The following is a 26,168-nucleotide window of genomic DNA, read 5'->3' on the forward strand; positions in this document are numbered from 1 at the left end:
AGAAAGTAAATCCTTCCCTATTTGTTTGTTTTCTATTTATTTATCTTGGCCCTTGGTACCGGGGAGCTGAGTTCACCACTATGTGTAGCTGACCTAAGCTGATCTCTGTGGGAGGTTGGCCACAGATGGTTTGGGTGTGTGTCCGTGCGTACGTGTGTGTGTGTGCGCGCGCACGTGTGCAGCTTTGTCTGTCTGTAGGGGGCCCTCCGCCCAAAAACCAACATCCTCCACTAGGCATCAAGGAGGAGTAATCCTGCCACATGGCGCCCTTCCTTGTACACAGAACATTAGCTAGACTACAAAGCACATGATTTTTGATTTGTCGCGCTAATGCCGCGTATTAATGTCCTGTGCCATGCCTTTCCGTGCCGTGCCTGATCGCTGTAGGGGAATACATTAGCATATCCTTTGTCCTGGCGCTGGGCTCTGGTGTCTCTCCCAAAGCGCTTTAATTTGCCGTGACAGCGAGGTGCTGCGTCTCCCCTGCCCCGCGGGCTCTCTGTTTGGGCTCGTTGCGAGAGCCGCTGCCCATTACCCCGTCCGTACTTGTTACGGATGCGTCTCTTTCAGTGCCTTTAATGTATCCTGCCCCTCACCTGCTCCTCAGCGACGCGTATCTGTGGAGGGAAGCGTCCCTGACCGGCGATGCTCCGAACTGCTCATCTGAGGTCGCATGAGGCCATGTAAATTTAGGGACAGCCCCAGGCTGCAGATTTGGGCGGAAAGCAACTAGAAACCAAATTCTGCCCTCCTACCTATGGGGAAAGAATAATGAACTGACTAAAATGAAAGATGGAAATGAACACGCACTGCTGTGGTCCGAGTCTCAGATCTCTCTGTCTAGAAAATCACTGCTGCTGGATTCCTGGCTCTGGAGACTGTAGTGCCCAAAATGTCCATGATGCCCTCGGGGCCCCATGAGAGAGGCCTAGAGGCACATCACTGACCTCCCCTGGCTGAAGCGAGCTTGTTGCTCTTGCAACAGCCGCTAAGCCCTGCAGCCAACGCCATACAGGGCTCCACTTTAATTTTTTTTACTTTGATTACCTGCATGACTGGTACATTTTGAGTTTTACCCCTCCCGTTAAATTTTACACCTGTCCAATTTTGGAACATATCGGACAGACAAAAATGAGTAAACGTCTGTGTTAAAAGTGTCCGTCTGAAATTGCACCGAAAGCCAGGCTGTCAGTATCATGTGAAAGAAAGCGTAATCACAAAGCTCCAACATAAAGAAATCAAATAAAATAGCAAAACGTAGGGGCTGTTGCACTTCATTTTGACAAATTTGTTCACTTTCCAGTGAAGAAACAACTCACGCACACACACACTTTCTGAACCGCTTGTCCCATATGGGGTCGCGGGGAACTGGAGCCTAATCCGGCAACTCAGGGCATAAGGCTGGAGGGGGACACACCCAGGACAGGACGCCAGTCCATCGCAAGGCACCCCAAGCGGGACTCTAACCCCAGACCCACCGGAGAGCAGGACCCGGCCCAACCCACCGCGCCACCACACCCCCCCCCGGAAGAAACAACTTTGAAATGAAAATGCAGATGATGAAATATCAAACGGTTTCTTTTTTAATGACGGGGGTTCTTGTGTCGTGCTAAATTTTTTAAAAGTTTTACCTTTATTTATTGACCTGCCATACATGTAGTTGCATCTATGAAAATTTAAACAAATTACACTAATTTCGGGACCTCGGGAGAGCCGTTAATGGCCAGCCCTGCCGTAACAACAGTTGTGCTTTCGCTGCCCCTGCTGCTCAGCCCTGACGCCGGCTGTGGGTTTGGCCCAGGGAACGAGACACGTCAAACACTAGCGCTGGGTCTGCCAGCTCCGGGGGCACGCTCGTGTGAAAAACCCCTCTCCTGTAACTAAGAACCTCTGAAAATTATGCGTTTCGTGTCACCAGGAGGCCCAGAAATGACTGTCAGTTTGTCCGTGCCAAGAGTCGAAGAAGAGGGAAGCAACTGCAGAGCTATGCGAGATATGCAGCCCTGCTGAGAATACTGTAAAAGCCGTTTGTGCAATTAGGCGCTGCCATGTGCGAATTGTTCTTCTTGTACATCCGCGGGGACACACTTCCTACGCCGTGCGATCAGAGCTGCTTCTTGAAACGCGGAGCCGACAACGTTCTTTCCGACTGTCTCGTACAAGATGAAGACTCGGGGAGAACTGCTGTGGATCGAAGCCAGACGGAGACCTCAGTAAACGACCTTCCGCTGTGACGCAGGCTTTTGAACGTTTTACGTCCAAACGTAACCAGCGGTTCGAGTGGTGTGTTCCTCAGCTTGACGCCCGTATTGAACGTGTACGCCACATGGTTTCGGAAGTAGAAATTTGGCAGAGGAATGTTCCCCTAATCGACACGCGGCACCGAGACGATCTGAATACGTCTAAATAGCTTTCACTATTGATTCTTGCTGTTAATGGTAACGTTCAGCACGACTAAATCCTCTCCCAGCACTGAACAAATTGCATGTGTTAAAAGAGTGTTTACGGCAGATGATTCCTGCGTCTAAGGAGGTGTTTAAATATTTATTAGCTGCTACTCATGCTGTAAATCCCCGTGGCAGCGTGTTAACAGGATGTTCGGAGAACACTAGGCCCAGCACAGCAGATTGCCAAGACCCTTGACCGGGCGGGAAACCCACCAAAAGCATCACCTTAGCTTCGGCAGTGGTTTTGAGCGATGGCATCGCGTAAAATGCATGAGCGACGGTCCTCTCCGAGGCCAAGTGCTTGGCTGGATGGTGATAAGACAGACAGGAAGGACTCGAAGCATATTATAGGTTTGCGTGACCTTTAGAGTTTTAACCACGTTAAACTTCGCGGCCGTCAGCACTTTTCTGGGCGCAGGCTTTTTGCAGATGACAGCGCAGCGCCTGCTAAAGGAAGGTTTTGAGTTTCACGTAATCGCCAAAGAGCACGGCGAGCAGCCCAACTGAAGGATGACCGATTCCTTCAGCGCTCAATAACAGAAACAGTTGGTAAGAGCTCACAAGGAAGGATGAGTCATTAAATCCCTGCTTTTAATGGTAATTTCTTTCCCTGGGTTGGATCTCTGATGTTCCTGACATTTCCCCCATAAATATATCTTCTTGACAGGCAATCACAGTTGAGCACTGATCTGGCGAGCTTTTGCTTCCTTTGAAGCCAAGTTTTTTTTTTTTATTTTTCAAGCCAGAATATCCTTCTGTACGGGAGAGCTGACTTTGTACCGCAATTACAATCGGAGGCGCAGTGTCGAGCTGCCGAGGTGTACCTTCTCGAGGAAGTCTCAGTTGAGACCTTTTTCACACCCAACATCAATGATGTGGTTTCTCTGCCTGAGCAGGCCTCACGGTTCCACTGCCATCTTTGATACCGAGTTGGGTGAACATCCTATATTGACCAAAAGACATAAAACAGGGCTTCTCATAGTCTGTCCTTCAGCTGATCTTCAATGTTATAAATACCAGAGTGGGATATGAATGCCTTGAATCAAAGCACCCGGGAAGAGGGTGTTGATGTGTGGTCACAAGTTGGTCTTCACCGAGACCCGTTCCAAAGCTTCTCTTATTCCCCGAGGTCCTCGTTTTGTGGGATGGCTGTTTTTCTCGAGAAAACGAAGGTGTTAATTCCTGACGGCATTTCTGACACAGTTTCACAGTTTCTTCCAGTTTTTGTTGACCGATGTTTTTGGTTTTTTTTTTTTTTTTTGCTAGCAGATTTTTAAGGTCAGCGTTAATGTTGTTTTTCCATCTGGTGAGACTTGTGGTTGAAAGGAGAGACACCCCGAGAGTTCAGTGTGTGGGTGTAACTTTTTTTGGTTTTTTTTTTTTATTATTTTCAAAGGATTACCTCATCACCTCCATTTTGTGTTGCCTTTGTGGGCACGTCATGGTTTGTTCGTAGGATTCTGCCGGGAAAGGATGTCATGCATTACACGCAAGGCCTATATTTCTCAGGATATGAGAGGATTATTTCTGTGACTGCTTCATTTAATATCAAAACATCCCATTAAAACCAATATTTTTAGGATTACACTTTAGAAAGATACTTGGTTTTGTCCCAAGTTTTTTTTTTTTAATGGCATAGTAGTTTATTTTGTAACTGTACTGACTTGCTTGGCAGATTTGCATCCCTCTATAAGTAATAAATTCCACAATGAAGTGGAAACCCTAATTTCATTTAAGTGCAGCTGTGTACTAATGTCTGCTGTGTGGACCAGCTTACGGTGGGGAGCTTTCGCCATCATGTTTGTTTGTATTAGACGAGGGAATGAAGGGAAATCTTCATTTTTAAGAAAACAGTTGCCCACAGATTTCTGGGTGTTAAAATGATGGGGTCTACAAGAACTGGTCACTTGCTACACCCCAACCAGACTGCTATAATCCTTCTTTTGCCCACTTGGTCCCAAGCACAAGAGGTCCAAAGTCTACAGCGCAGAGGTTTTCGGTTCTGCCTCTGATGTGATGGAAACTGTCACTCAGAACTGCTGAATCTTTCTCTGCATTTAAGAAGGGTCTCAAAACTCACCTCCTTCGGACTCACTTCTCTCTGATCTTTTAAAAAAAAATTAGTTTAATACTGGAAAAGCCTTTATGCAGCTACTCGTGTGGTATTTATGGGTTCATATGGTGGAATGTAAGAAATTATGTCTCCATCCAAATCTCTCCTTCTGTTGATGTAATGCATTCTTTGTATTTTTTTTTTATTTTTTCATTGAGATATATATATATATATATGCCGTTTTGGAGATAAGTGTCTGCTAAATGGATGTGTTTAGGTGGTCTTTGTATAACGTTGTTCCTCTCCATTGTGCCTTGTAGGACTATTGTGCCATGGAAGGTCTTCCGGCAGTACTTGCAGGAAGTGCATCCCATCACGTCCGGCCTGGAGGCCATGGCCCTCAAGTCCACCATTGATTTGACCTGCAATGACTACATCTCCGTTTTTGAATTCGATATCTTCACGAGACTCTTCCAGGTAAGCGGAGAGAAAGCGAAGTGCAGCCAGCTGGTGTTGCCCACAGAGGTAGAGGCAGCTTTCAATCCGTCCTTTGGTCAAAGGGTCATTTGTCTCAGTGAGAAAATATCATCCTGAAGTACGACCTTGAAGGTCATCATCTTTATTGAGAAGTCAGATGTAGGCGCTGGGGCACCCCCGCCTCTGCAGCTGAGATAAAGAAAAGAGCAACCCTGCTCCACATAAATGTCAGTACCATGGTTCTGAAGCCATTCATAACGTGAGAAAGACAGAGGGAAGGGATCACCTTTTTTCCTTTGTAGGCGTATTATTTTTTTTTCCCATTTACAGGAAACGCCTCTTCTTGGTAAAGAGAACACCAGACTGTTTCCTGTTAATGTGCTCAGGTGCCGAACGCTTGTGTGAACCTCAGAACGGCTCCGCAGTGAGGTGTAGCGGTGAGGGAGGAGAACACAGAGAACGCTGCCGTGTAGGAACGCCTGTTGGTCAAATACGTACAAAGACGGCTTCGGATGTGTTAAGCAGGGTCACCTTGGCGCTGTCTCACGTGGTCGTGCTGGACCAGTGCTGTTCCACATGCAGTTCTGAAGGACCGATGTCTCCAGATGTGGTTGGTACTGAGCTGAGTCTCACGCTATGGCACTCTGGAGTCACTCCATCCAGCCAGACGAGGAGCAGAGAAGCGCTGCGCCCTTCCACATTCATACTGATGCATTTCTAACTTGTACTGAAAATGACTGCACAGGGAGAAGTTCCAGGCTAAGTGGATGTTCAATTACATGCACAGTCATCATCTTCATTGTTCCCTGAATGTCTCTAAATTGATTGTTCCTTTTCATTATGGATGATGCCACTCTTTGTTACCTTTACCTTACCTTTGACTGTATGGTCGTCTGCCCTGCCTTGGGTGTGGGGCTCTGCTCTCGCACCCTCGAGCGAGGCATTTTCTCTAATATGCTGCAGTCAGGTCTCCTCCGTTTCCTGTAACACTCCCAAGTGGATCGTACTGAACGCACAAGTGGCCTCTCTCTGACCATTTATGAAACGCCAAAGCCCTTCCCAGCATCACTCAGGCTTGGTTTGCTTTTGTAAAATGTTAGTTTTTTTTTTTTTTTTTTTTTTTTTTTTTTTTCCCCCCCCTCCTCCTCCTGGGGCTCTACTCTCCAGGAAAGGAGTGTTACCTACACACTCACACACAATAATTGGAGGTGGCTCAGTAACATCCGGAGGATTTTATTTCACAGCCCCCCTCTCTTACCCCACCCACACCTCCCCCAATGGACCAGGAGTGGCTGCTGTGAGTTCGAAGCAGCGCTCACACACTCGGGGAGGACAACAGAACAGTTATCCTCTGTGTTAAGGGTCAGTAATCTGCCTGGAGAGGCCTTTCGCCATCAGGAAGGGTGGCAGGTTAAAGGGAAGCATGCGGCTTGAAGTTAACCCTATTTAAGGATGTGATGCACGTGAGAAGCTCCCGTGTAACTGAGCTGCCTGCATAAGAGCACGTCTTCACGGTCGAGTTGCCGCTTCTTCGGTTACGGTGGGATGAGATTTGGCATAAAGTGCCAGGGATTGTGCTGAGAGCAGTGTTAACCCCCCGTGACTCGCGCTTCTGCTTTTTGCTTTTTCCTTCCCTGCAGCCCTGGGGCTCCATCCTGAGGAACTGGAACTTCCTGGCTGTGACTCACCCCGGCTACATGGCCTTCCTGACCTATGACGAGGTGAAGGCGCGACTACTCAAGTACATCAACAAGCCTGGCAGGTACAGCCACCAGCAGGCCTGCCAGATGTTCCTCCCACTGAAAGGAGGTGTGGCGGTGCCCCCTCTCTGCGTGTGTTGTTCTGTATGTTTTTGTATACGTGCGTGTGCTTGTGCCTGTGTGTTTTTCTCTGTGTGTGGGTGTCAAAGGGCAGACGGTGTCTAATTAAAGAAGGGTTAAGGCTCACAGGCTGCTACCTGCCAAAGTGAAATGAAAACGCTTCCTCGGGCTGCTGGTTTCATTGTCTGTGGCACTGAACAAAGGTTAGTGCTGTCGAGGGGCGGGGCCTGGATGCGGGGGGAGTGCAAGCTGGGAATTATCTGACGAAACTATAGCAGGAGACCTGCTGCAGAACAAATCGAAGGTCCCCGACCAGGGCTCACCCTGTGGTCGCAGCCGTTTCTGACTGTGTAGGAAGTCAATGGGACGGTGGTCAACCGGACTGGTTGTGGGCGGAGCAAAGTCGACATTGCCGAAACGGGGAAAGCAGAGCCACGATATGATAGCTCCCGCAGTCCCAGCCAGTTGTGAGTAAAACAAACAAAGGAAGAGTCTGGAGCGTGGGAGGTCAGTGGGTGGTCTGTCCTCCCAGCAGTTCGCTGAATGAATCATGACGCACAAATACCGATGCAGTGAACGTGGACGGAGCCCGTGCGCTGTCTGGGCAGGCGTCGAACTGAGCTGGAGTTTTATCTGCCCTCATTCGACCCCCCCTTGGGGCCGCAGCAGTCCCTAACAAAGCTGGGTCAGCGCGGGTCAGCGCAGGTCAGCGGTTCTAGGCCCGATCACGTGGGGCCCATCCAGCTCCTGTGAAAAACCGGAGGCCTTGAGGCAGGACAGCAGCCTCTTATTAACACCCCGGTGACAGGTCTGCCTTTCACAGTGACAGAAATCACGTTTCCCTCCCTGCCGCCGCCAGGGGACCGGGTCAGAAATAATGAGATACGGTGATGGTAATTACGCTGTGACAGACCGCGGATGGTCACATCAGTCCACTTGCTCCAAGACACAGTTGTCCCTGGAGGAAGCTGCTCCTGTAACTGTCTCCCATCAGATTACCGTCTCCTGAAATGAATGTGTTTCAGATTCAACCGAACATTTTTGCAATAAAGCACGCTGATTTTAAATCAGTCTTGTTTCACTGAACTGACTCACCCCGCACCCCTGAGCGTGTGAATTGTTGCGTTCCATTTACTAGGATAATGATTGCAATTAATTAATCTTACGTGCATGCGTTAATGAACTGGGGTAATTAGTGAATTTTAAGATTCAGACCATTTCTCATGTATTTGTGTTGTAGTAATTGGTCTATCCAATTATTTTATAAATTATGATTTGGTTTTTTGTTTTACCCTGATCTTTTTTAAGCTAATAATTAGGCATCCAGCGAGACAATCGCAAAATGGGAAAGCATACACTCGGAAAGCAGTGTTCAACTCGGCGTGAAGCGTGTCAGGAAGGGCTTAGCGTGCTGCATTATAGGACAAGCTGGCCTTATGTGTTTAATCACATTGAACAGAATAGCTCATTCACTGGGTGGATTAAAAATAGCACTAATATAATAAAGTGATCCCAGTGACAATCCCTGATTGGGAATGTGCATCCTGTTCTCACGATGGCAGAATTCGGCAGGAAGAGGCAGCGCTGTTGTGCGTAGTGGGACACGCAGGGTGTGTACGCAGTGCAGTTAAAATGGTATCTACACACTTTAATATACAACCCAACTGCACAGTGTAATATATAGGGAATCTGCACTCATATACTGACTCCTCATGTTAGAAACGTTCAGTTTTAAATTTTTAAAAATACAAACATTTTGCAATTTGCTTATTTGAACTGTCTTTGCACCAGTCTAATTTCTGGATTTTTCAAAAGCAACCTGTGTTTTTCGCTTCCAGCCAATAGCTGTCTGTAAAACACATGACATATGGAATACCACGGTGTTTACACTCATTTTCACAGTGTTTACAGCTTGTGTCTGCTGTTTTTGAGTGTTGGTCCTCAATAGTAAGATGACAAATGCTGCCCATGTGGAATGAATCTGCCAACAGCTGGTGCAGAATAGTTCTTGTTTGTTTGACTGTTTAGAGAAGAGGTTTTTTTTTTTTTTTTTTTTTTTTTTGCACTTATTTTACCATAGTTTTAGTGTTTCTTGAAGTTAATAAAAAATTGAAAGTCTTAAAATATTTTTATTTACTATAGCTATGTCTGCGTCCAAGATTTTTACAGAACCTACCGCATCAATAAATTAAGTTACGTTGTATTATTAATCTTCTGTCGGTTGTGTAGACAACAAAAAGTCGAAAGTATCCAGAGGCTGACAGGCAAAAAGGAGATATTTTGTTGACAGAATTTTAAAATGAGTTTTATTTGTAATATAGTTTGAAAATAGTACAGTTGTTGGAGTATTTCTTTATTTTAGCTTTATGTACTTTTTTACGTGGGGAGCGCAGTGGGTTTGGCCGGTGCCTTGCTGTGTGGAAGGTCTGGGGTTCGAATCCTGCTTGGGGTGCGGTGGCCCTGTCTTTTCCTCCTCCGCCATGCAGAGGAAGGACCTGGCAACCCTCCTCTGTTTCCTCCCTTGACTTGCCTTGAAAACCACGCGAGTGGTCGCTATGGGTCGGCTTCGACTCGGCACTTACCGTACCGTACTTTTTTTTTTTACATAGAGACAAATCGAGGGACGTCTGTATTATGTTGTTTTTATTGAATGTGACAAAGTGGTAAACAGATCAACTTTGTAACAGAGTTCCAGTTGTGTTTGTAGGGTGAGGAGCCACTGTATATAGTGTGTTAATACAGTGTAATGCTGTTTCAAAATAACTGAAACAATCGCCAGTTCTGCTTGCAGTATTTTTATAGAATATCTCGTTCGAGTGCCGGTGTAAGTGCCGCAGTGCATGTTGAATATGTGTCGTGTATTAAAAAAAAAATAATTCAGACAACAGTAGAAGAAGCAGCATGTTTATTGTGTTTTTTTTGACAAGTACAGCAAGAAACAAATATAGAAATAAGTTGATTATACAGACGAGGCAGGACTGAGGAAGTTGGCTGCCTATAGACTCTTGTTTTGGAGTAGAGACGGGCACAGTGTTGCCAGGATTGATGCAGTGATTGTTGCGCTTGTGGAAACATGCTTCTGCCTGGCCGTGTGCTGTGGTCGCACAGTTTGACAGGCCTCCTTAAATAGCTGTGGCAGGAAAACAGCTTGCCCATGAACGGTGACTCAGAGGCGCATGAACCAGCCTGGCAGGGTTTGAGCAGGGTGTCTTCCTCCCCCATGGGGTCTTTACCTGTGCTCTGACTAATGAAACCTCCGTTTCCATCCTCACCCCCATGTGTCACAACCAGCTACATCTTCAGGCTAAGCTGCACCCGCCTGGGCCAGTGGGCCATCGGCTACGTGACCAACGATGGCAACATCCTGCAGACCATCCCACACAACAAGCCCCTGTTCCAGGCTCTCATTGACGGCTGTAGGGAGGGCTTGTAAGTATCGCACTACGGGGAGGAGGGAGGGAAGCTGAGAGGCTCTTCACAGCTTGGGAATTGATTTAAAATGTTTCGCAGGTCTGTGTCTTTGGCTGCGGAAAACAGTAGTGCGTGTGAAATGCTTCTCATGTGACGGAGGGTGTGTGTATATGTGGGCCGGAGTCCCGCTTTTCTTTGAACTATTAAGCTGAGACCATCCACAGAATGTTCCTGGAAACACATGACGACATGCGGCTCAGCTCCTGTTGCTTAATGCCATTCCTCCACATCATCGGTTGACTAAATTAAAAGGGGAAAAAAAAAAAAACCACGTGGATCGCCTTTCTTTCATGAATCAGGAAACCAGTATGACGGCTGACGTGGAGTCTGGAGCTAGGAATACCACACACTGATATGGTAATGACTACTGTACTGGCTGTTGATGCACTGCGCTGAATACCAACGACTGGCTGGTTAACAGCGGTTAAACACCCAGGGGCTCCGTAACATGCCAATACATTTTTTTAAAAGTTTTTGTTAGATTTCTTTTTTTGTCATTTTGTCAGTTTTTTTTCTCTATTTTTTTAATGTTGTATTAAAACTTCAATGTTTTTCCAGTTTGGATTTTCTATTTTGTTTAATGATTGATGGGTTGATTGAATTACTCATCAGTGTTTTTACATGAACTGTGTTTAATTTTCAACAAAAATATGTCCAAACAGCACAAAATAACTTTGAGCAGACAATAATATTGTGTGACTTTATGCCATAAGAGGTATTTTGTAATTACGGGATCGCCATCTAGGTGAGCTCCTTCGGCCGTGTCCTCGGCCGTAGGCAAACACAACGCAAATGGCTTCCACTCCCTAAGCTAACTGCGGTCGTGAAGCTCTGCCCAAAGTGCCACCCCTTCCTGGCTCTGTTTGCCTGCAGGTTTTTTTTCGTTCCCGTCTTGTGAGCAAACACTTAGTCACGGTGCCGATGGACGCGGTGCCCCAGCTCAGCGGTAGAGGGCCCGCCGACGTGAGCGGCGCGGAGGTGGCCCTGCTTCTTGCCAGCTGCCCACACAAACGCCAAGAGTGCAATTGCGTGTGAAAACGCGTTAGTTCTACTGTGTGTTAGCACCAGCACCCCGCGCCGTGTTCCCGTCTGCTTTTCAAATCCAGCAAAAAAAGAATCTGTGCCGAAACTGAAAGTACCAAAGGTTTACCTGCTGATCTCTCCCCCTTTCCTTCCCTTCCCTTTCCAGTTACCTGTTCCCCGATGGACGCAGTTACAACCCGGATCTTACAGGTCTGTGCGAGCCCACTCCTCACGACCACATCAAAGTCACGCAGGTCAGTTCTGTCACCACGCTAGTCCGCTGTATCTGGACGGCAGGGTGTTGGTTGTTGATGTACTTGATATTGTTACCATGGCAACTGGACTGCATTGTTTCTTTTTTGCCATGTTCATGTTGTCCCAGGGAACTTGATATGTATGCTTGGATTTAGGACATTGTTATTTGGGGCTCTAAACAGCAATGACCATTGGGCAGCAGGTGGCGTAGTGGTTAGATCTGATGCCTTTGGACCCAGAAGTTGCAGGCTGGAATCCCATCTCCTGCTGTAGTGCATTTGAGCAACTTTTATTTATGGAAAATGACGACCTCTATTGATATGGATATGACAGGTCCATAGTGGTTACAGCTGCTGTGTTTGGACTTAGGGCCTGCAGGTTCATATTGCGCATCCTGCTGTAGCACCATTGCGCAAGGTACTTACCCTGAACTGCTCCTGTTTTTAAAAAAAAAAAAAAAAAAAAAAAAAAAATGACCCACCTGTATAAATGGGTGAATTACTGTAAATACCGTATTAGGTTGCTTGGAGAAGTTTGTCAGCTGAATGAATAAATGTAGATATATAACCAGTTAACACTACTATAAATGCTTTTCTGTCAGTTAACGGCGTTTACGGCTCTTTCCATGTAAACCAGGAGCAATATGAGCTCTACTGCGAGATGGGGTCCACCTTCCAGCTGTGCAAGATCTGTGCGGAGAATGACAAGGACGTGAAGATCGAGCCTTGTGGACACCTCATGTGCACGTCCTGTCTCACGGCATGGCAGGTGCGAGCAGCTCCACCACTAACTGTGCGAAAAAAGTGTGGTATCGCCATGATCTGTGTAGCGAGCCCAATCGTCCCTGCTTACTGGAGGTCTGTGGTCAACCAGCCTCGTTAAATGTTGCTGACACAAAATTTTTTGCTTCGCTTTAATACTTCAAAAAAAAGAAAAAAAAAAATTGTTGCACGTACTTCCTGCTTTGAAAAACATTGAACTTTGTTGAAAACAATTTGACTCAACACAAGTCTGTCTGAACTTGAGGGCAAATAAACTTAAACTAGGGTGTAATCTTTCATTAACTTTTAATGGCTTTTAATGACCTTCGGCCCGGTGAATACAGACCTGCTGTTTGCAAGCTTTGTGTGCAGGGCTTTGTCTTCATGGCCTCTTCACCAGTCACAGCCATAGGGCACAGTCTAATGCGCAATGACGCAGTCTAATGCACAGTCTGACACATTCTAACACAGTCTGATATACAGTGTGACATTCTAATTCAGTTTGACGCAGTCTGATGCGCAGTCGGACACAGTCTAGTGCAGAGTTGGACGCAGTCTAATGCACGGTCCGACATATTCTGTGCAGTCTAGCGCTCGGCAGCGCTCTCAATAGCTACACGGGAGCTGGATGCGTCTCAAACATAAACATGTTTCTTGATGAATCACTTCCTCCTTCATTGGCACTAGTGCAGTTCAAGTGCTGACCTCTCTCACTTTTGTGTTATGATTATTGCAGCTCGAGATATTTGTCATTTTTTGCTGTTTGCGAGGAAAAAAAAGAAAGTGCAACAGTCACAAATCCCTATGGAGTTACTGCAAGGGCCTGTCGGTGTTACCGCGCTTCTTCAAGGGCTGTGATGCTCGCGTCTTTTCCCCTGCGTTGGCGCTGTAGGTTCAAGGACGTTTGCTTTTCTGCGCGGCTCTTTTGGGGGCCTGGGGGTCTACGTTTCCTGTCACGATCAGAACTATAACGCAGATGCTGACTGCATTTCCTGGATTTCTCATCTTGTGGCGGGCGCACGGTTTGAGCGCTCCCCTTTGAACTCGTGCTCCCTGCTCGAATCTGGTGCCGCCGTCAAGGGGGCCTCCCGTTAGCCAAATCATTAACGTTTCTGGCTAGTTTGCAGATGTTACACTTTACATGTGAGCAAATAGTAACTTATCAACAGAAGAGCTTCATAGTGGACGCTGCGTGTGGAAATCCGCGCGTCACATGTGATCCTGTAGGAAAATACTGAGTGAATGCGGCTTTAAGCCACATCGAGGCTTTTTGTACCGTAAGTGATCAGTGATCAACGCCACCTTATCTGTGGCCAGCTTTAATGGTGTCTCTCAGTGACTAATTGGAATAATATTTCAAACAATTCTTTGATGCCGTTCAGAAATGGCACAGCAGATGGCTGCAGCAGTTGCCTTTTGTTCTTGTGAAAAATTGAAGCGGGATTCTAATTTAAAAAAAAAAAAAAAAAGACGGGGAGGGGGGTGTCGTGGTGGAGGATGAGTCCATTTATGTTTATTTATTTATTAAAAGGATCTTCTACCCGCTGTGATCGAACCCTTCAATGAGATGACAGCACCGCTTCCTTGAAACAGTGCGTGTGTGTTTGACAGCACGCTCGCCACATGTTCTTCTATACGGGGAAATGGAGTGTGTTCTGTTAAGGCCCGCAGGTCGCCCTGACTGGAACCACGTGTCTTGCAGGAAAGCAGCTGTTTGCAATCTCCTCTCTGCCTCAGATCCCATCTCACAAACGCTTCCTCATGGCTACAGAGCCCCGGAACAATGCGCACATGTTTACTAGATAATTCATGCTTCGTTTTCTCCTATAATTGCTTTGAGTGGCGCTGGCGCCTGTCCAGGCCGCGAGGGTTATTTTTGACGCTGGACTTTATCCCCGTCCCTCTATAACCCGCAGGAGTCAGATGGTCAGGGCTGCCCGTTCTGCCGCTGTGAGATCAAGGGCACGGAGCCGATCATCGTGGACCCTTTCGACCCACGCAACGAAGGCGCCAAGTGCATCTTCATGGACCATTTCACCTCGCCCATGTTGGACCTGGATGACGACGACGACCGCGAGGAGCCACTGCTTGGCCTGGTGTCCGTGCGCAAGGTAGCTGCTTTGGCCCCGTACGTTTCGGCACGTTACACGCAAGAACAGGCTTAAAGCACAGCTTGGTCTCATGGACAAGTGGCTTTGCTTTTGTCCTGACCCACACCTGTTACCAAGTAACGAAGATCCCTCACAGAGCCCACAAAGATGTTTTTCAGTGCAGTATGAAGATTTGTGCTCTAAATCTGTCTGAAGTTTTCTGTCATTGAAATATCTCAAGGAGCTTTTTAAAATGGATATTGACCCTGAGGCGTTATCCACTTAGACAGCAAAATGATTCTGTCCTCTTAAGTGTCTTATGCTGGAGAGGAGGACGCTGGGAAATAGCTCGCATTAAGAACTGTCATTGTGTGTGCTGTCAGTCTGCAGACCGTCAGAACTCTCCAGTGATGTCGCCAAACTCGTCACCGCTGGCCCAGCGAAGGAAGCCCCTCCAGGACCCTGCAAACATCCAGCATCTGAGCCTGCCGCCTGTGCCCCCTCGACTGGACCTCATCCAGAAGGGTGCGATCCGCTCCCCGTCAGCCAGCCCCACCGGCTCCCCCAAGGTGAGCGTTGACCCGGCACGTCCACTGCCATCAGTGTCCTTCAGCAGAACCCTGGTTCACACTCTCCACATGCCGCAACAGAATAACTAGGCAATGAAAACAACACGTGACGTTATTGGTAGCATATTGGCTCAGTCATCAGCAAACAGAATACACACATTTTCAGATTGACTTTAAAATGCATCAGTGGGACGAAGCACAGTAGTCCAGACATATCCATTTTGACAAGGTAAATTAGATAAAAGTAACCTCTCCATAAGCCAGAGGAAAAACACGACAGTAAAAAAAAAACAAAAGACTGGTTATATGTACACTGTTTAAGAAGGAAAAAATGATAAATAACTAGACAATTATAAGTGCTTTATAAATGTGTGCTCCACCCTCCTTTTTCTTTCCTCAGTCATCTCCCGGGATGCCCAGGAAGCAGGATAAGCCCCTTCCGGCTCCTCCGCCCCCACAGAGGGACCCGCCTCCACCGCCACCCCCTGAGAGGCCGCCTCCCATGGCCCTGGACAGCCGTGTTGCCTGGGGCCCCACTCCCGCTACAGGCTTGCCCAGAGACCCTCAGCTGCCCCCTGAAGCCTGGTGTCCCAAAGAGAGCCCCCTGACAGAATGCCGGATCGGCACCGACCGCTCCCCCAAGCTGGGCCACTCCGCTCCCTCCCACTTGAACGGACGGCTCCACCCCCGCTCAGATGGCCCTAGTGACGTGGGCAAGGTGAGGGAACCATGGTTCTCTGTCATGTTGTCATGTGCTCCCGACCAGAATACCGTGCTTTCATCAGTGGCACGGGGCACTTGAGTGAAATGGAGTGAAAACACATTTTTAAAAGCCAGTTAAAAAAGGGGGGCGGAGGGGGGGTTAGACGTCAGCTTCACTCTATCAGTTACCAAGTGCATTGATACCTCGAGTCTCAGCTGCTCTCACATTTTGGTTTTAATGATTTAAGGAAAAAATGTGGCTCTTTTCACGGGTCGGTTACTTAGCAACCTCCATGTTCCGAGTCCTTGTTGTTCTGGGCTGTGAATTTTGGCAGAACACTGTGTTTCGCCATGCTCCCCCGAGCGCCAAGTCACCGCAGTGGCCATCACTGCACTTTCACCTGACTTTATTTATTTATTTATTTATTTATTTATTTATTTATTTTTAATTTATTAAAAACATTGCATATTCACAATATGAAGATGCCTGGCCTTGTGTATAAACATTCCAAATTGCAGCTCTTTGTGTGTTTGGCATCAGGTAGGTTTAGATTAAGGGGGGCGGGCACTTACACACCCTAGGAGAAGAGCAACCAGCTGTCCTGCTGCTGGGGGTTTAATGCCCTCCGTCTGGACCCTTCTTCCTGTGCCCATGAGGATGTGCATGGTCTCTGGACCAGGGTGGCCCTCAGTGGATGCTCCACAGGGAGCTTGATGTAGATTCTCACTGACAGTATGGCTCACCCTCTGCCCCCCGATCATCTCAGCTCCAGCTGTTGCAAGGTCACTTGAGGTCAGCAATATCCCCCATGCACTGTTTACTGAGATAGTCACAACCATAATCATAAGTCATAATAATGTGAGGAAGACAAAGAAGGAGCAGTTTAACTATGTGTTGTTGGGAGCAGCAGGTGGTGTAGAAGTGAGATCTGCCGTATAGCAATAGAAGGACCTGGGTTTGAATCTACCTCTTGCTGATGTGGCCTTGGTCAAGGTATTCGGATTGAAACGATATGGTAAAAATCACCGTGCTGTATAAATGAGTAAATCATTGTAAGCAGCTTAGTGTGCAAAGCAGCTGTTGTAAGTCACCTTGCAGAAAAGCATTTGCTAAGTGAATAAATGTAAATGTGTTATAGTGTGCGATCAGCGAAAGAAATGTCATTGATATGCATCCAGGTTTTAGCTTTAAAAACATAAAACATAACGGGTCCTCGGGCAAATGGAGGTGACTTTATGGGAAAAGAGCAGAGACTGGCATCGATCCCATAATGCATGAGCTTTCTGTTTCTGTTGGAGTGAAAGCTCTGCAGGCTTTTTTTTGTTTTTTTTAAAACCTGATCTAGTGCAGATCTGGGTGTGTGCAGGGATCTGCTCTCAGGCACGTTATCCTAGGATGTGTGTTTGCTGGCTCTGTATTGTGTTTATCAATGATTTAACCCAGATCTGTGCTGGCGCTCTTCCTTGCCTGTTGCATCGAAGCTTCGCCTGCTTGATGGCAGCCACAGAAGCTACAGGACTCTGCCCCCTCTTTGGCTCTCCACTCCTCCAAATCTCAGTAATCCTCACAGCAGTGGTTGGAGGGTAGCATCTGAGATCCCTTCTCAGCTCTGGTGATACAGTGGTTAAGGAGCTGGACTCCTGATTGACATTTGCAAGGTTAATTCTCATCTGAGGTCCTTCCTCCCCTGACCGATTATTTAAATTACATCCACGTACATAAATCAAGGGCAGAAGGTTAAAAGGCTGCAGTATTTCACAGGTGTGGGAGCCCTGTGTAGAAAGTTCTGTTTATCCAGACATTTCGGAATTCCTCTGAATTGTCATGCAGGTCAAATGTTAATTTTTCAAGCGGAAGAAAATGCTCAACCCCCAGTGGAGCACAGGTGGAGCATAGCATTAAAACCAGCTTCCCTGCCTGAGTGAGATATTTAACTGGATTTGATTCCGTGAAATCTCCAAGTACAGCTCCGGTGAAAAATGTGAACGCATCTTGCTGGAATTATTTTCGTGCACAAGGTGTTCAGTTAACAATTTTGATCAGGAAACGAGCCAGCAGCTCCTCCCAACTCCTCTGCAGCAGTTCCCAGAGAAGTAGGATGTGTTGCCTTCACGCTTCTGTCTAGTCTGTCCCATACAGTCTGTCCTTGTTGCCCAGGTGTACTCAAACTTTTGACTGACACTGCATATAAATTGATCAGAGCTGTAACATGCTAGATGAGTTTAATCTTTTGTATAAAAGTATCTTCAGAACAGCAGGAGAGTACAGTGCTCTCGCAGCACGTGTCTCCATAGAAACTTGCTTTCCTGATCTGTCTCGGTTGCTGTCATTCACACTCTAGAATGTTCCCCCGGCTTCCCGCACAGCTGCTCCACGTTCCTGCGTGCCGCCGCCCCTCTCCTGCCCCTGCCCTTTCCTAGGGGTAAAACGACCATGATCTTCTGATGGAGTGTTTGGACTAGGGCGGACTGGGGTGGACAAGGATGAACCGTTATGAACCAGACAGACTCGCCTTGTCAGCTGTAATGACCGTGGTTTAGGCGAGGGTGACCAACTGGATGGATTGTTAGAGAAATTGCACTTCCTGTGTGGGGCACATTACGCCTGTGGACAGCGTGTGGCTGAACGGCAGCGCCCCAGGTGAACGGGAAAACGTAGATGGGATGAATGGGTGGACGAGGCTCTTGGTGAATGCAGACGGACTGCTGCAGGCCGCTCTCCCCGCCCCCGGGCTATTAAACAATTAAGGGACAATCGATTGTTGGCCTTGGAGGCCTTATCGCTGGCATCTCTTCCAGGAAGTGGGGGGATGAGGTCTCCCAGTGTGGCTTCACCTCTCTCCCTTGCTCAGGTTTTGACTGTTTCTTGGTTTTTCCCTTCCCCCAGCCCTTCCCCAACGGCCTGCTGACCTGTGAGGAGTACGACGTCCCCCCCTTGCGGCACTCCCCTCCCCCGCCTGCCCACACCAGCGGCCCAAAGTGAGTCTCTTTCTTTCTCGCTCACTCTCGCTCTCCTTTCCACGGCCCCAGAGGGGTGCTGTGGGCGTCTCTCCTCTAGCAGAATGTGCAGCACCACACCCTGCTCCCCCACGCAAGCCACCCGTGACCAGCACCATCTGTGCCCCGTGGCTCGCTGTTCTTTCTCCAGATCTTCGCTGGTAGCCGTGAGCCTTGCAGGACAGATCTGTGTATCTGCACTAATGAAGAGCACTGAGGACCTTCACACTTCCATCTCGGTCTCGCCATGAACCAGCGCCGGGGGCGCTCTTCTGCTTCGGTTCTGCTTCCGAGGGCTTTGGGTCTGCTTTCTGTGGAGAATCGTACAGGACACGCTGTCCATTGGCGCTCCGGATCTGGACGGACGCTTTGGCTCCTCCTTTTCCAAGTCGTCGTAGCTCCTCGGATAAACAAGTCGTGCCGAACGGAAACAGTAATTGATTCCAGATTCCACCTTGTTAGATGAAAGCGAGAGTCCTGTCCACGCTGACCCCTAGGTTCCGTTCGAGCGGACTGTACACGATCTCCTGTTGCCGTTTGAATGCATTGGACATGACGTCACAAAGGTGCATAAACAATTTATTTTGCTGTTAAAAATATTTTCAATTGATGTTAAGACTCTTGTCTCAGGCCACCCGGAATCCTCTGCAGCTTTGCACAAGCCGGTATACACTTCAGTCAGAGAGAGACCCACACCACAGCTGTGGCAGCTAGGTTATACCGTGGAGTCAGAAGTGGACAGCAGAGGTGCTGGGATCTCTTTGCGGTGCTGAAGTGTGCCAGTGGAAGCACACAGCGTACTCTCCTCCACGGGGAGCAGGTCTGCTTGCTCCACTTAGTGCTGCTCCTGTCCCGTCCCCCGTCTGCTGGCCCCACGCGGCCCCACCACGTGCTCAGCTGACGTCCCACATTTTGAGCCTGCTTTGCTGAGGCTGCCTCTCTCCCTCGGATCAGGACCGGGCTTTAGAGGCCTCTAAAGATGAGACCTGCGCTCTCTCTCTCTCCGAGACGTGCTGCCCGCGTTCACGCTGAGCTGCATTCAAATCCTCGCTCATCCTCAAGGCCCCATGACTGCGGTTTAATAAGTACACCAGAGTCCGATTACAGTAGCGTATCGCGTATCGAACACGGCGCATGGCACTCTGCCACGGCGGCTTCGTTGTGACACCCGTGATGAGAAAGCCAGGATTTGGAGGGTGACCAGTGTTCAGATCTGATTAAATGGAGGCGAGCCCAGCGCTCGCTGACACTAATGTGGGTCGTGCTGAACACGTACTAACCAGTTTCCACATCCTGTCCCGAGCTGCTGAACCCGTGACTGCACATTACCTTCCCCTCCACCCCCAGAAAGTGACATGAAGAGCAGCACTGGTGTCACTTTGTCTCTCTCAGGCTCCATCCTTGTTCAGGACAGCAGGTGGCGCGGTGGTTAGAGCTGTTGCCTCCTTTGGACTCCAAGGTCCCAGGTTTACATCCTGCATCGTGATGTTATACCCTTGACCAAGGTACTTACCCTGATTTTCCCCAGCTTTATAAATGGGGTAAATCAGTGTAAGTGACTTTGGAGAAAGGTTTGGCTCAAGGAATAAATACACTTTCTCGCAGATTTCTTGACCACCCTCTACTGCTCACCGTAACTTTCAGGAACCCCAACCCCTTCACGAACCCCATCATCGAGAGGCCCCGCGCCGTGATGGACCGTGAGGAAGATGAGTACCAGATCCCCTCGTCCCACCCCATGGTGCTGACCCAACCCCCGGTCTGCATCTCTGTCCACATCCCTACCAGGTAGTGCACCCCTCACATAACCAGTTGTTGGTTTGCATATGCCACGGTATCGCTTGGCCACAGGGATGAGGAGCAGGAGGGTAAGCAGTAGAGTCAGGAAATGCTCACACATTGTGCCCCCTCCTGGCGTCTACTTCCAGGAGCCTAGAGAACAGCCCGTTCATCAACGGCTCCTCAGAGCACTGTACAGAGGGACAGCGTCTCAAGGCCTTGGAGAGTGGTAAGGCTCCCCTGCCCTGGCATAGCTGTCGTGTGTGTGTGTGTGTGTGTGTGTGTGTGTGGCGACATCACGCCCACAGCAGCAGCCACAGGAGGGAATATCTATAGACGACGGCGAGATGCACTCTAGGACCCGCTGCTTATCCTGGAACAGTTTAACCTCTTCTTGTGTTTCCCAGGTGCTCACTTTGAGTGTGTGCCGTCACATGCGGCCCTCTTGCCCCTTCAGCACAGGACGCCCTCAGACTACGACATTCTACTGCCCCCTACAGGTAGCCAATACCCCTGCCTGAGCCAGATGTTCTCTCCAAGACCTCCCTGACTGGCATTTCAGCTCCTCGAGATCTCAGAACAGAACATCTCACTGTGCACGTGTGTGTGTGTGTGTGTGTGTGTGTGTGTGTGTGTGTGTGTGTGGTGTGTGAGAGAGAGAAAGTGTGTACGTGAGTCTGTTTTGGGATTCTATTTCAGTCATACAAAATGACAAATAAGGCCGCTTTTGTCTTGTCCTCTGATTATGCGAGTTGTGATTCTGCCTGCTTGCTGTACAGAGCTGCTGCTGTTGCCATGTTTTTTACCGCAGCTTCATTTTATTTGATTAGCTGATCAGAATGCACAAAAATCTGGGGCAGCAGGTGGCATAGTGGTTTGAGCTGTTGGCTCCTGCTGTAGAACCTTTGAGCAATGTACTTGCTGTAAATTTCTCCAGTAAAAACTACTCAGCTGTATATAAATGGGTTAATGATTTTAAGTGGCTTAATACTGTTGCTTTGGAGAAAATTATAAATAACCAGAATGAATAAATATGAATGTAGATTTAAATCATGTGGGCTGGGGAAATTGAGAAATAATAGGTAAATTAGTAAAATTAATTTTGTCTGTAATGAGTGATATGAAATTAATTGGGTGCCAGGTTTAAGCTTCTTAAAATACAATTTATATGTCACTCTAGAATAGGAAAGATTTGTGTACTATCACCTATTTGACTGCGATATCTTCCTGTTTTATTGTCATTATATTCCGATGCTAGAGGTATTTCTGTTCAGTGCCAGAAAAGGAGATTAGCAAGAGAATGGGGAAATTTGCATGACTTGTGTAGCCCATAACTGGTCCTGTAAAAGCCGAAAAAGGAGTCATTCTCTTTGCTGAAAAGAGTTATCGATGAATTATTTGTGAGTTGTGCTGTTGTCTCCGGGTGGTCTTTCAGATATTGAGGTGTGTTAGCGCCATCTAGTGGGAAGGACATTTTGTGAGTCAAACTTGTCCTCACGTCCTCTGTTTTTGTCTTTTGTCGCAGCAGCGGAGGACCTCTTCAACAACCTGCCTCCATCACAGCCGCCGCCTCCCCCTCCGCCCATCCGCCACAGTTTGTCAGATCTGTCTTCGTCGCCATCCTGCACCCGGGCCCCCCGTCCCGCTTCGGACCCTGACCCGTTCCTTCTGCACACTGGTGAGTTTTCTGCACCCGCACCTCCTCTCCTCCGCATCTGGTCCCAGTGGACAGAAGCTCAGTGTGGGGACCACTTCGTTTTGCAGATCACTTTCCGGACTTACTGAGCGGGACGCCGCAGCCCCCAGTAAGGAGGCAGACGGGGGACAACATGAAGCCGCCGTCACGAGGCTGCCAAGAGTACGACCAGCTCCCACCCAACAAAGGTGTCTTTCTCCAACAAGGACACGCACACAACACTTGCACTCAGATAGTTCGAGCTCACATTGTTGTACTTTTAGCGTATTTTGAACTCTTGTATATACACTTGCCTTACGAACATTTGACTTTTCAAAGGTGATTTTAGGAGATGGAAATGTCTCCACGTTTATCTTCAGTTGCACTTCTTTGCTGCTTTGTCTGTTTTCTAAAATTTCTTTGCAGTGCACACAATGGGCTACAGTTCTGCTTTCCAGCATTAGGGAAACAGCAAAACGCACACTGGTAGAATAGAAGCTCAAGCTGAGGAGTGAGGGGTGTGTGGGCACCTCACAAAGTCATCACAGCTGGCATATTTAATTTGTGTTATTTCCAGAAATTAGCTGTTGAATCAACAGAAGTGTATTTCTATTGTGCTATTTTGACTGCAGACTTGTTTATGTAATGCGTTTGCGGCTTCCTTGCGGCCAGTTTTGTGACGTTAGTGAGACACATGGTCGGCATTTCAGGTGAAACACTTTTTAACTCATTCTCCCCATGCGCTTCTCTATTATACTGTAAGTGACTCTCCTTTATTTCCTTCTCCTGAATTGCCTTATGCGCAGGAGAAACATAGTTCTGTTACCAGTGTATAACACTTTTGTATGGTGTAAATGTTCATGTACCGTAACTTTATGATCATGCCCAGATAAGCCTTTACACAGCCGCTACTCCCCTATTGTATGTAAATGTTTGTACCCTTAACCTCCTACAAAATTTTTTTTTTTTTTTTTTTTTTTTTTTTTTTTTTTTTTTTTTTTTAATATTTATCAGGATTGGTCTATCTTCAGTTTAGTGCACCTACTTGTGCGATGAACATCGGTGTATAAAGTGGAAGGAAACAAACTAGGTTTACTTAAGATTCACACGTCTGCAACTATGTCTCTTTTTCCTAATGTAATGCACCCGTTGTATTTTCTCTGAGATGTATGTCTCTTTGGAGATGTGTCTGCTAAATGATTAAGTGTAAATGTAAATAAATGCATAAAACAGAACACAGTACTTTGAATAAGTGGTTCTGGATATAATGGGTTTTTTTTTTTTTTGTTTTCAGTCATTTTAAAGTAGACTTTAGCATTGCTTCCCGTTAATAAAAGATAACAAACTGGTGTACATGTTATATCCTGTATGATGCCTGATGCTTCCAATATAGAGGAACAGATGCATTGCTCTGTTTGAGCTCTTGACAAAAACAGAGAATATAAATAGTCTTATAGTGAATTTTCAATACATTTTAGCTTTATCTGATGTCTTTAACAGTATGCAACCCATAAATAAATCAAAGGGTTATGCTTTATTATTAAGATTTTATTGATTGTGAGGTAGCAGGTGGACTTCGGAACAATTCTGAGTTTACGGACTGACTTCCAGTCCCAGTTGCGTTCGGTCAAGTGTAAAAAAGGCAGTGGATGGTGTTGTGGTATGTTTTAGTTTATACTTAATATCTCATTCTGTCATATTTCCGGAAAGAAAGCAACACAGTTGCATGATTTGGAATCCTCTTAGATGAAGAATTGTGAGCTCTTACTGACCAGTCTGCTGCTGTTCTCACAGTGGCAGCTGACAGCGTACAGGCACCGGCCCGGCCGCCTAAGCCCAAGCCGCGAAGGACCCCTCCGGAAGTCCATCAGAGGAAGGTGCAGAGCCAGGAGCCAGGCGGAGAAAACGTGGATGCAAAGATCGCCAAGCTGATGGGCGAGGGTTACTCCTTCGAGGACGTGAAGCGGGCTTTGATGATTGCCCAGAACAAGGTGGACGTGGCCAGGAACATCCTGAGAGAGTTTGCGCTGGTGGCCCCCCGTCTGAACCTGTGAGCCTCCCGAGAGCCAAGCGGGGCGTCCGGTGCGCACTGGTGCCATCAGAGGCGAGGAGAATCCATGCAGCTGTCCGGCGTGGACCTTGAGCTGCGCAAAGCTAGTTGGCCCCGGCTTTACAGAGGGGCCATACTGTGGGGGTGGGATGGGGGATGCCTGTGAAAAATCGTTGTTTACAGTGAGCCGCTGGCTATTTGTTGCTGCCGTGTGGTGAGCTTGCTGGTGCCGGCGCACCGTCTCACTCCTCTTCTGCTGCTGGTGCTGCCTTAAGGCCCCGGCCTCTGCATGCGAGGTGCCGGGGTCGCCTATGGGCTCCATCATATCCGTAGTGTCCTTCGTAATGTTACTTAATCTTTCTACGCTTTAAATGAGCGCAACGATGTGTCGATGAGGCTGCCCCAAGAGTACGGAGGACCGGCAGGAAAGAGCTGTAATGCACGTGGCCTTCACTACTGAATCTGGAGTGTTTTCTCGGCAAACACAAGACAAGCTCTGCTCTGAACGCAGAGCGCACCATCTCGTCAGAAACCTTTCACTCCTCTCCCTTTTCGTCACACGACGTTTACTTGAGCAGCTTCCGGGGTCATTTTTGCTGCTTTTTCCTTTGACGAGTAAAACGCTTTACATTTGCAGAATGCGAATCCTCCAAAAGCCTGTTTCCTCGTGTCTGCGATGCATCGCTCGAGCGACCCGCGAGACCGTGTTCTCTCGGCAAGACGCGCTTCGCCGAGGAAGACGCAGGGACTGCTGTCTGCGGAGGAATTCCTGGGCTCCATTGGGATGGTCACCCTCACCAACGTAGGATGTGGATCAGCCAGACGTGCTGCGGTTGGTTCTCCGGCAACCGTTTCTGAATGTACCAGGGAAGAAGAGCGAACCACTCGTCAACCCCACATTTCTCTGAATGTATTATGGGGAAAAAAAAGAAAGGTGTTGGGTGGCCATTTTTCCATGTCATTTCAGCTGAAGCACCAAACTGCAGTGTGGTTCGTGTTGTCAATGTTCTATTTATAAAACCTTCTCTGACTCTGTGTGTGGAGAAGATAGATGCAGTGAAATGGGTCGTGTGCTTCAAGTGCCAAAATTGGGAGCAGATAATGAGAACAGTTTTCATTTTGCAGTCGACTGGTTTTGTTTTGGAAGGGAAACGTTTGGATGCACAGTGGTTACGCTGGGATTTGGGAGGCGGAAGTGGCTTCTCGGGGCCACGTGAGCTGTACAGCTGGTTAAACCGCTGTAGATTTGGAAGGAGACGAGAAGCGAATCCCACTGGACAGGTACAGAGGACTGCTGTGTGCAGTGATGGGATACCGCCGTTAGCCTTTTCAACACGGGGTGCAGGTCTCTGTAAAGAACGTTTACACTTTCTCTTTGGTGTCCTACAGTTTCTCAATCAAAGTAAAGAATGCACATATTTAATATTCTCTAGTTTGTCATTTCTGTGGACCTGTGTTTACCTTCGCAAACTATTCCAAATACCGCAGCGTTTATTTCGATCAAGATTTTTCCAGCTCGTTTTTCCCTTAGCCGTGGATTAGGCGGGCGAGCGGCGGAGAACCTGGACCTAATGCTCATGTGAGCGGAGCTTCACCGTCAACTCACCTGCACCTATTTATTACGTGGACTTTGCTCTGTTGCCATACCATTTGCATTTGGACTCCTGCGTTCAGGTTTATAGCGGTAACTTAAAGGTTTATTTTGCACTGGTCCGTTGTTTTGTCTTAAACTTGAAAGTGTGAAATTGATGGTGGCTTTTCTGCTCCATCCGGCCTTCAAGAAGTGGGTGGCCTACTTCAGGTTACAGCAAGTCTGTTCTTATTCTTTTTCCAATTTCTTTTTTGTAAGGATTTTTTTTTTGGTCAGAAATGATGCCTTGTGTAACATGTAAAACAGTGACGTGTGCAATTAATTTATACTTTATTAAAGCCTTCTCTTGGTATTTTTTCATTGTTCAGTAATTAACCTTCTCCCCATTATTGTGAGGAAAAGTTTATA

General features: G+C 47.7%; 1 protein-coding gene across 4 annotated transcripts in view; it reads left to right on the plus strand.

The window, feature by feature from the left end:
* Positions 1-26,168, plus strand: part of cblb (Cbl proto-oncogene B, E3 ubiquitin protein ligase) — a 62,925-nt gene extending 36,757 nt beyond the window's left edge. Inside the window, exons 5-19 of one of the 4 annotated variants that reach the window (XM_018755284.2) lie at positions 4,821-4,977; positions 6,618-6,739; positions 10,089-10,226; positions 11,458-11,545; positions 12,183-12,314; positions 14,224-14,418; positions 14,781-14,966; positions 15,367-15,684; positions 18,556-18,647; positions 20,310-20,453; positions 20,594-20,673; positions 20,852-20,944; positions 21,970-22,122; positions 22,209-22,328; positions 23,914-26,168. In XM_018755284.2, the coding sequence (XP_018610800.1) occupies positions 4,821-4,977; positions 6,618-6,739; positions 10,089-10,226; positions 11,458-11,545; positions 12,183-12,314; positions 14,224-14,418; positions 14,781-14,966; positions 15,367-15,684; positions 18,556-18,647; positions 20,310-20,453; positions 20,594-20,673; positions 20,852-20,944; positions 21,970-22,122; positions 22,209-22,328; positions 23,914-24,173 (2,278 nt within the window). In that variant the 3' untranslated portion in view covers positions 24,174-26,168. The remainder of the gene's footprint in view (positions 1-4,820; positions 4,978-6,617; positions 6,740-10,088; positions 10,227-11,457; positions 11,546-12,182; positions 12,315-14,223; positions 14,419-14,780; positions 14,967-15,366; positions 15,685-18,555; positions 18,648-20,309; positions 20,454-20,593; positions 20,674-20,851; positions 20,945-21,969; positions 22,123-22,208; positions 22,329-23,913) is intronic. The other 3 variants (XM_018755285.2, XM_018755286.2, XM_018755287.2) reach the window with 3 other exon arrangements.

The sequence above is a fragment of the Scleropages formosus genome, chromosome 4 (assembly GCF_900964775.1).
Source record: "Scleropages formosus chromosome 4, fSclFor1.1, whole genome shotgun sequence".
NCBI lineage: Eukaryota > Metazoa > Chordata > Actinopteri > Osteoglossiformes > Osteoglossidae > Scleropages > Scleropages formosus.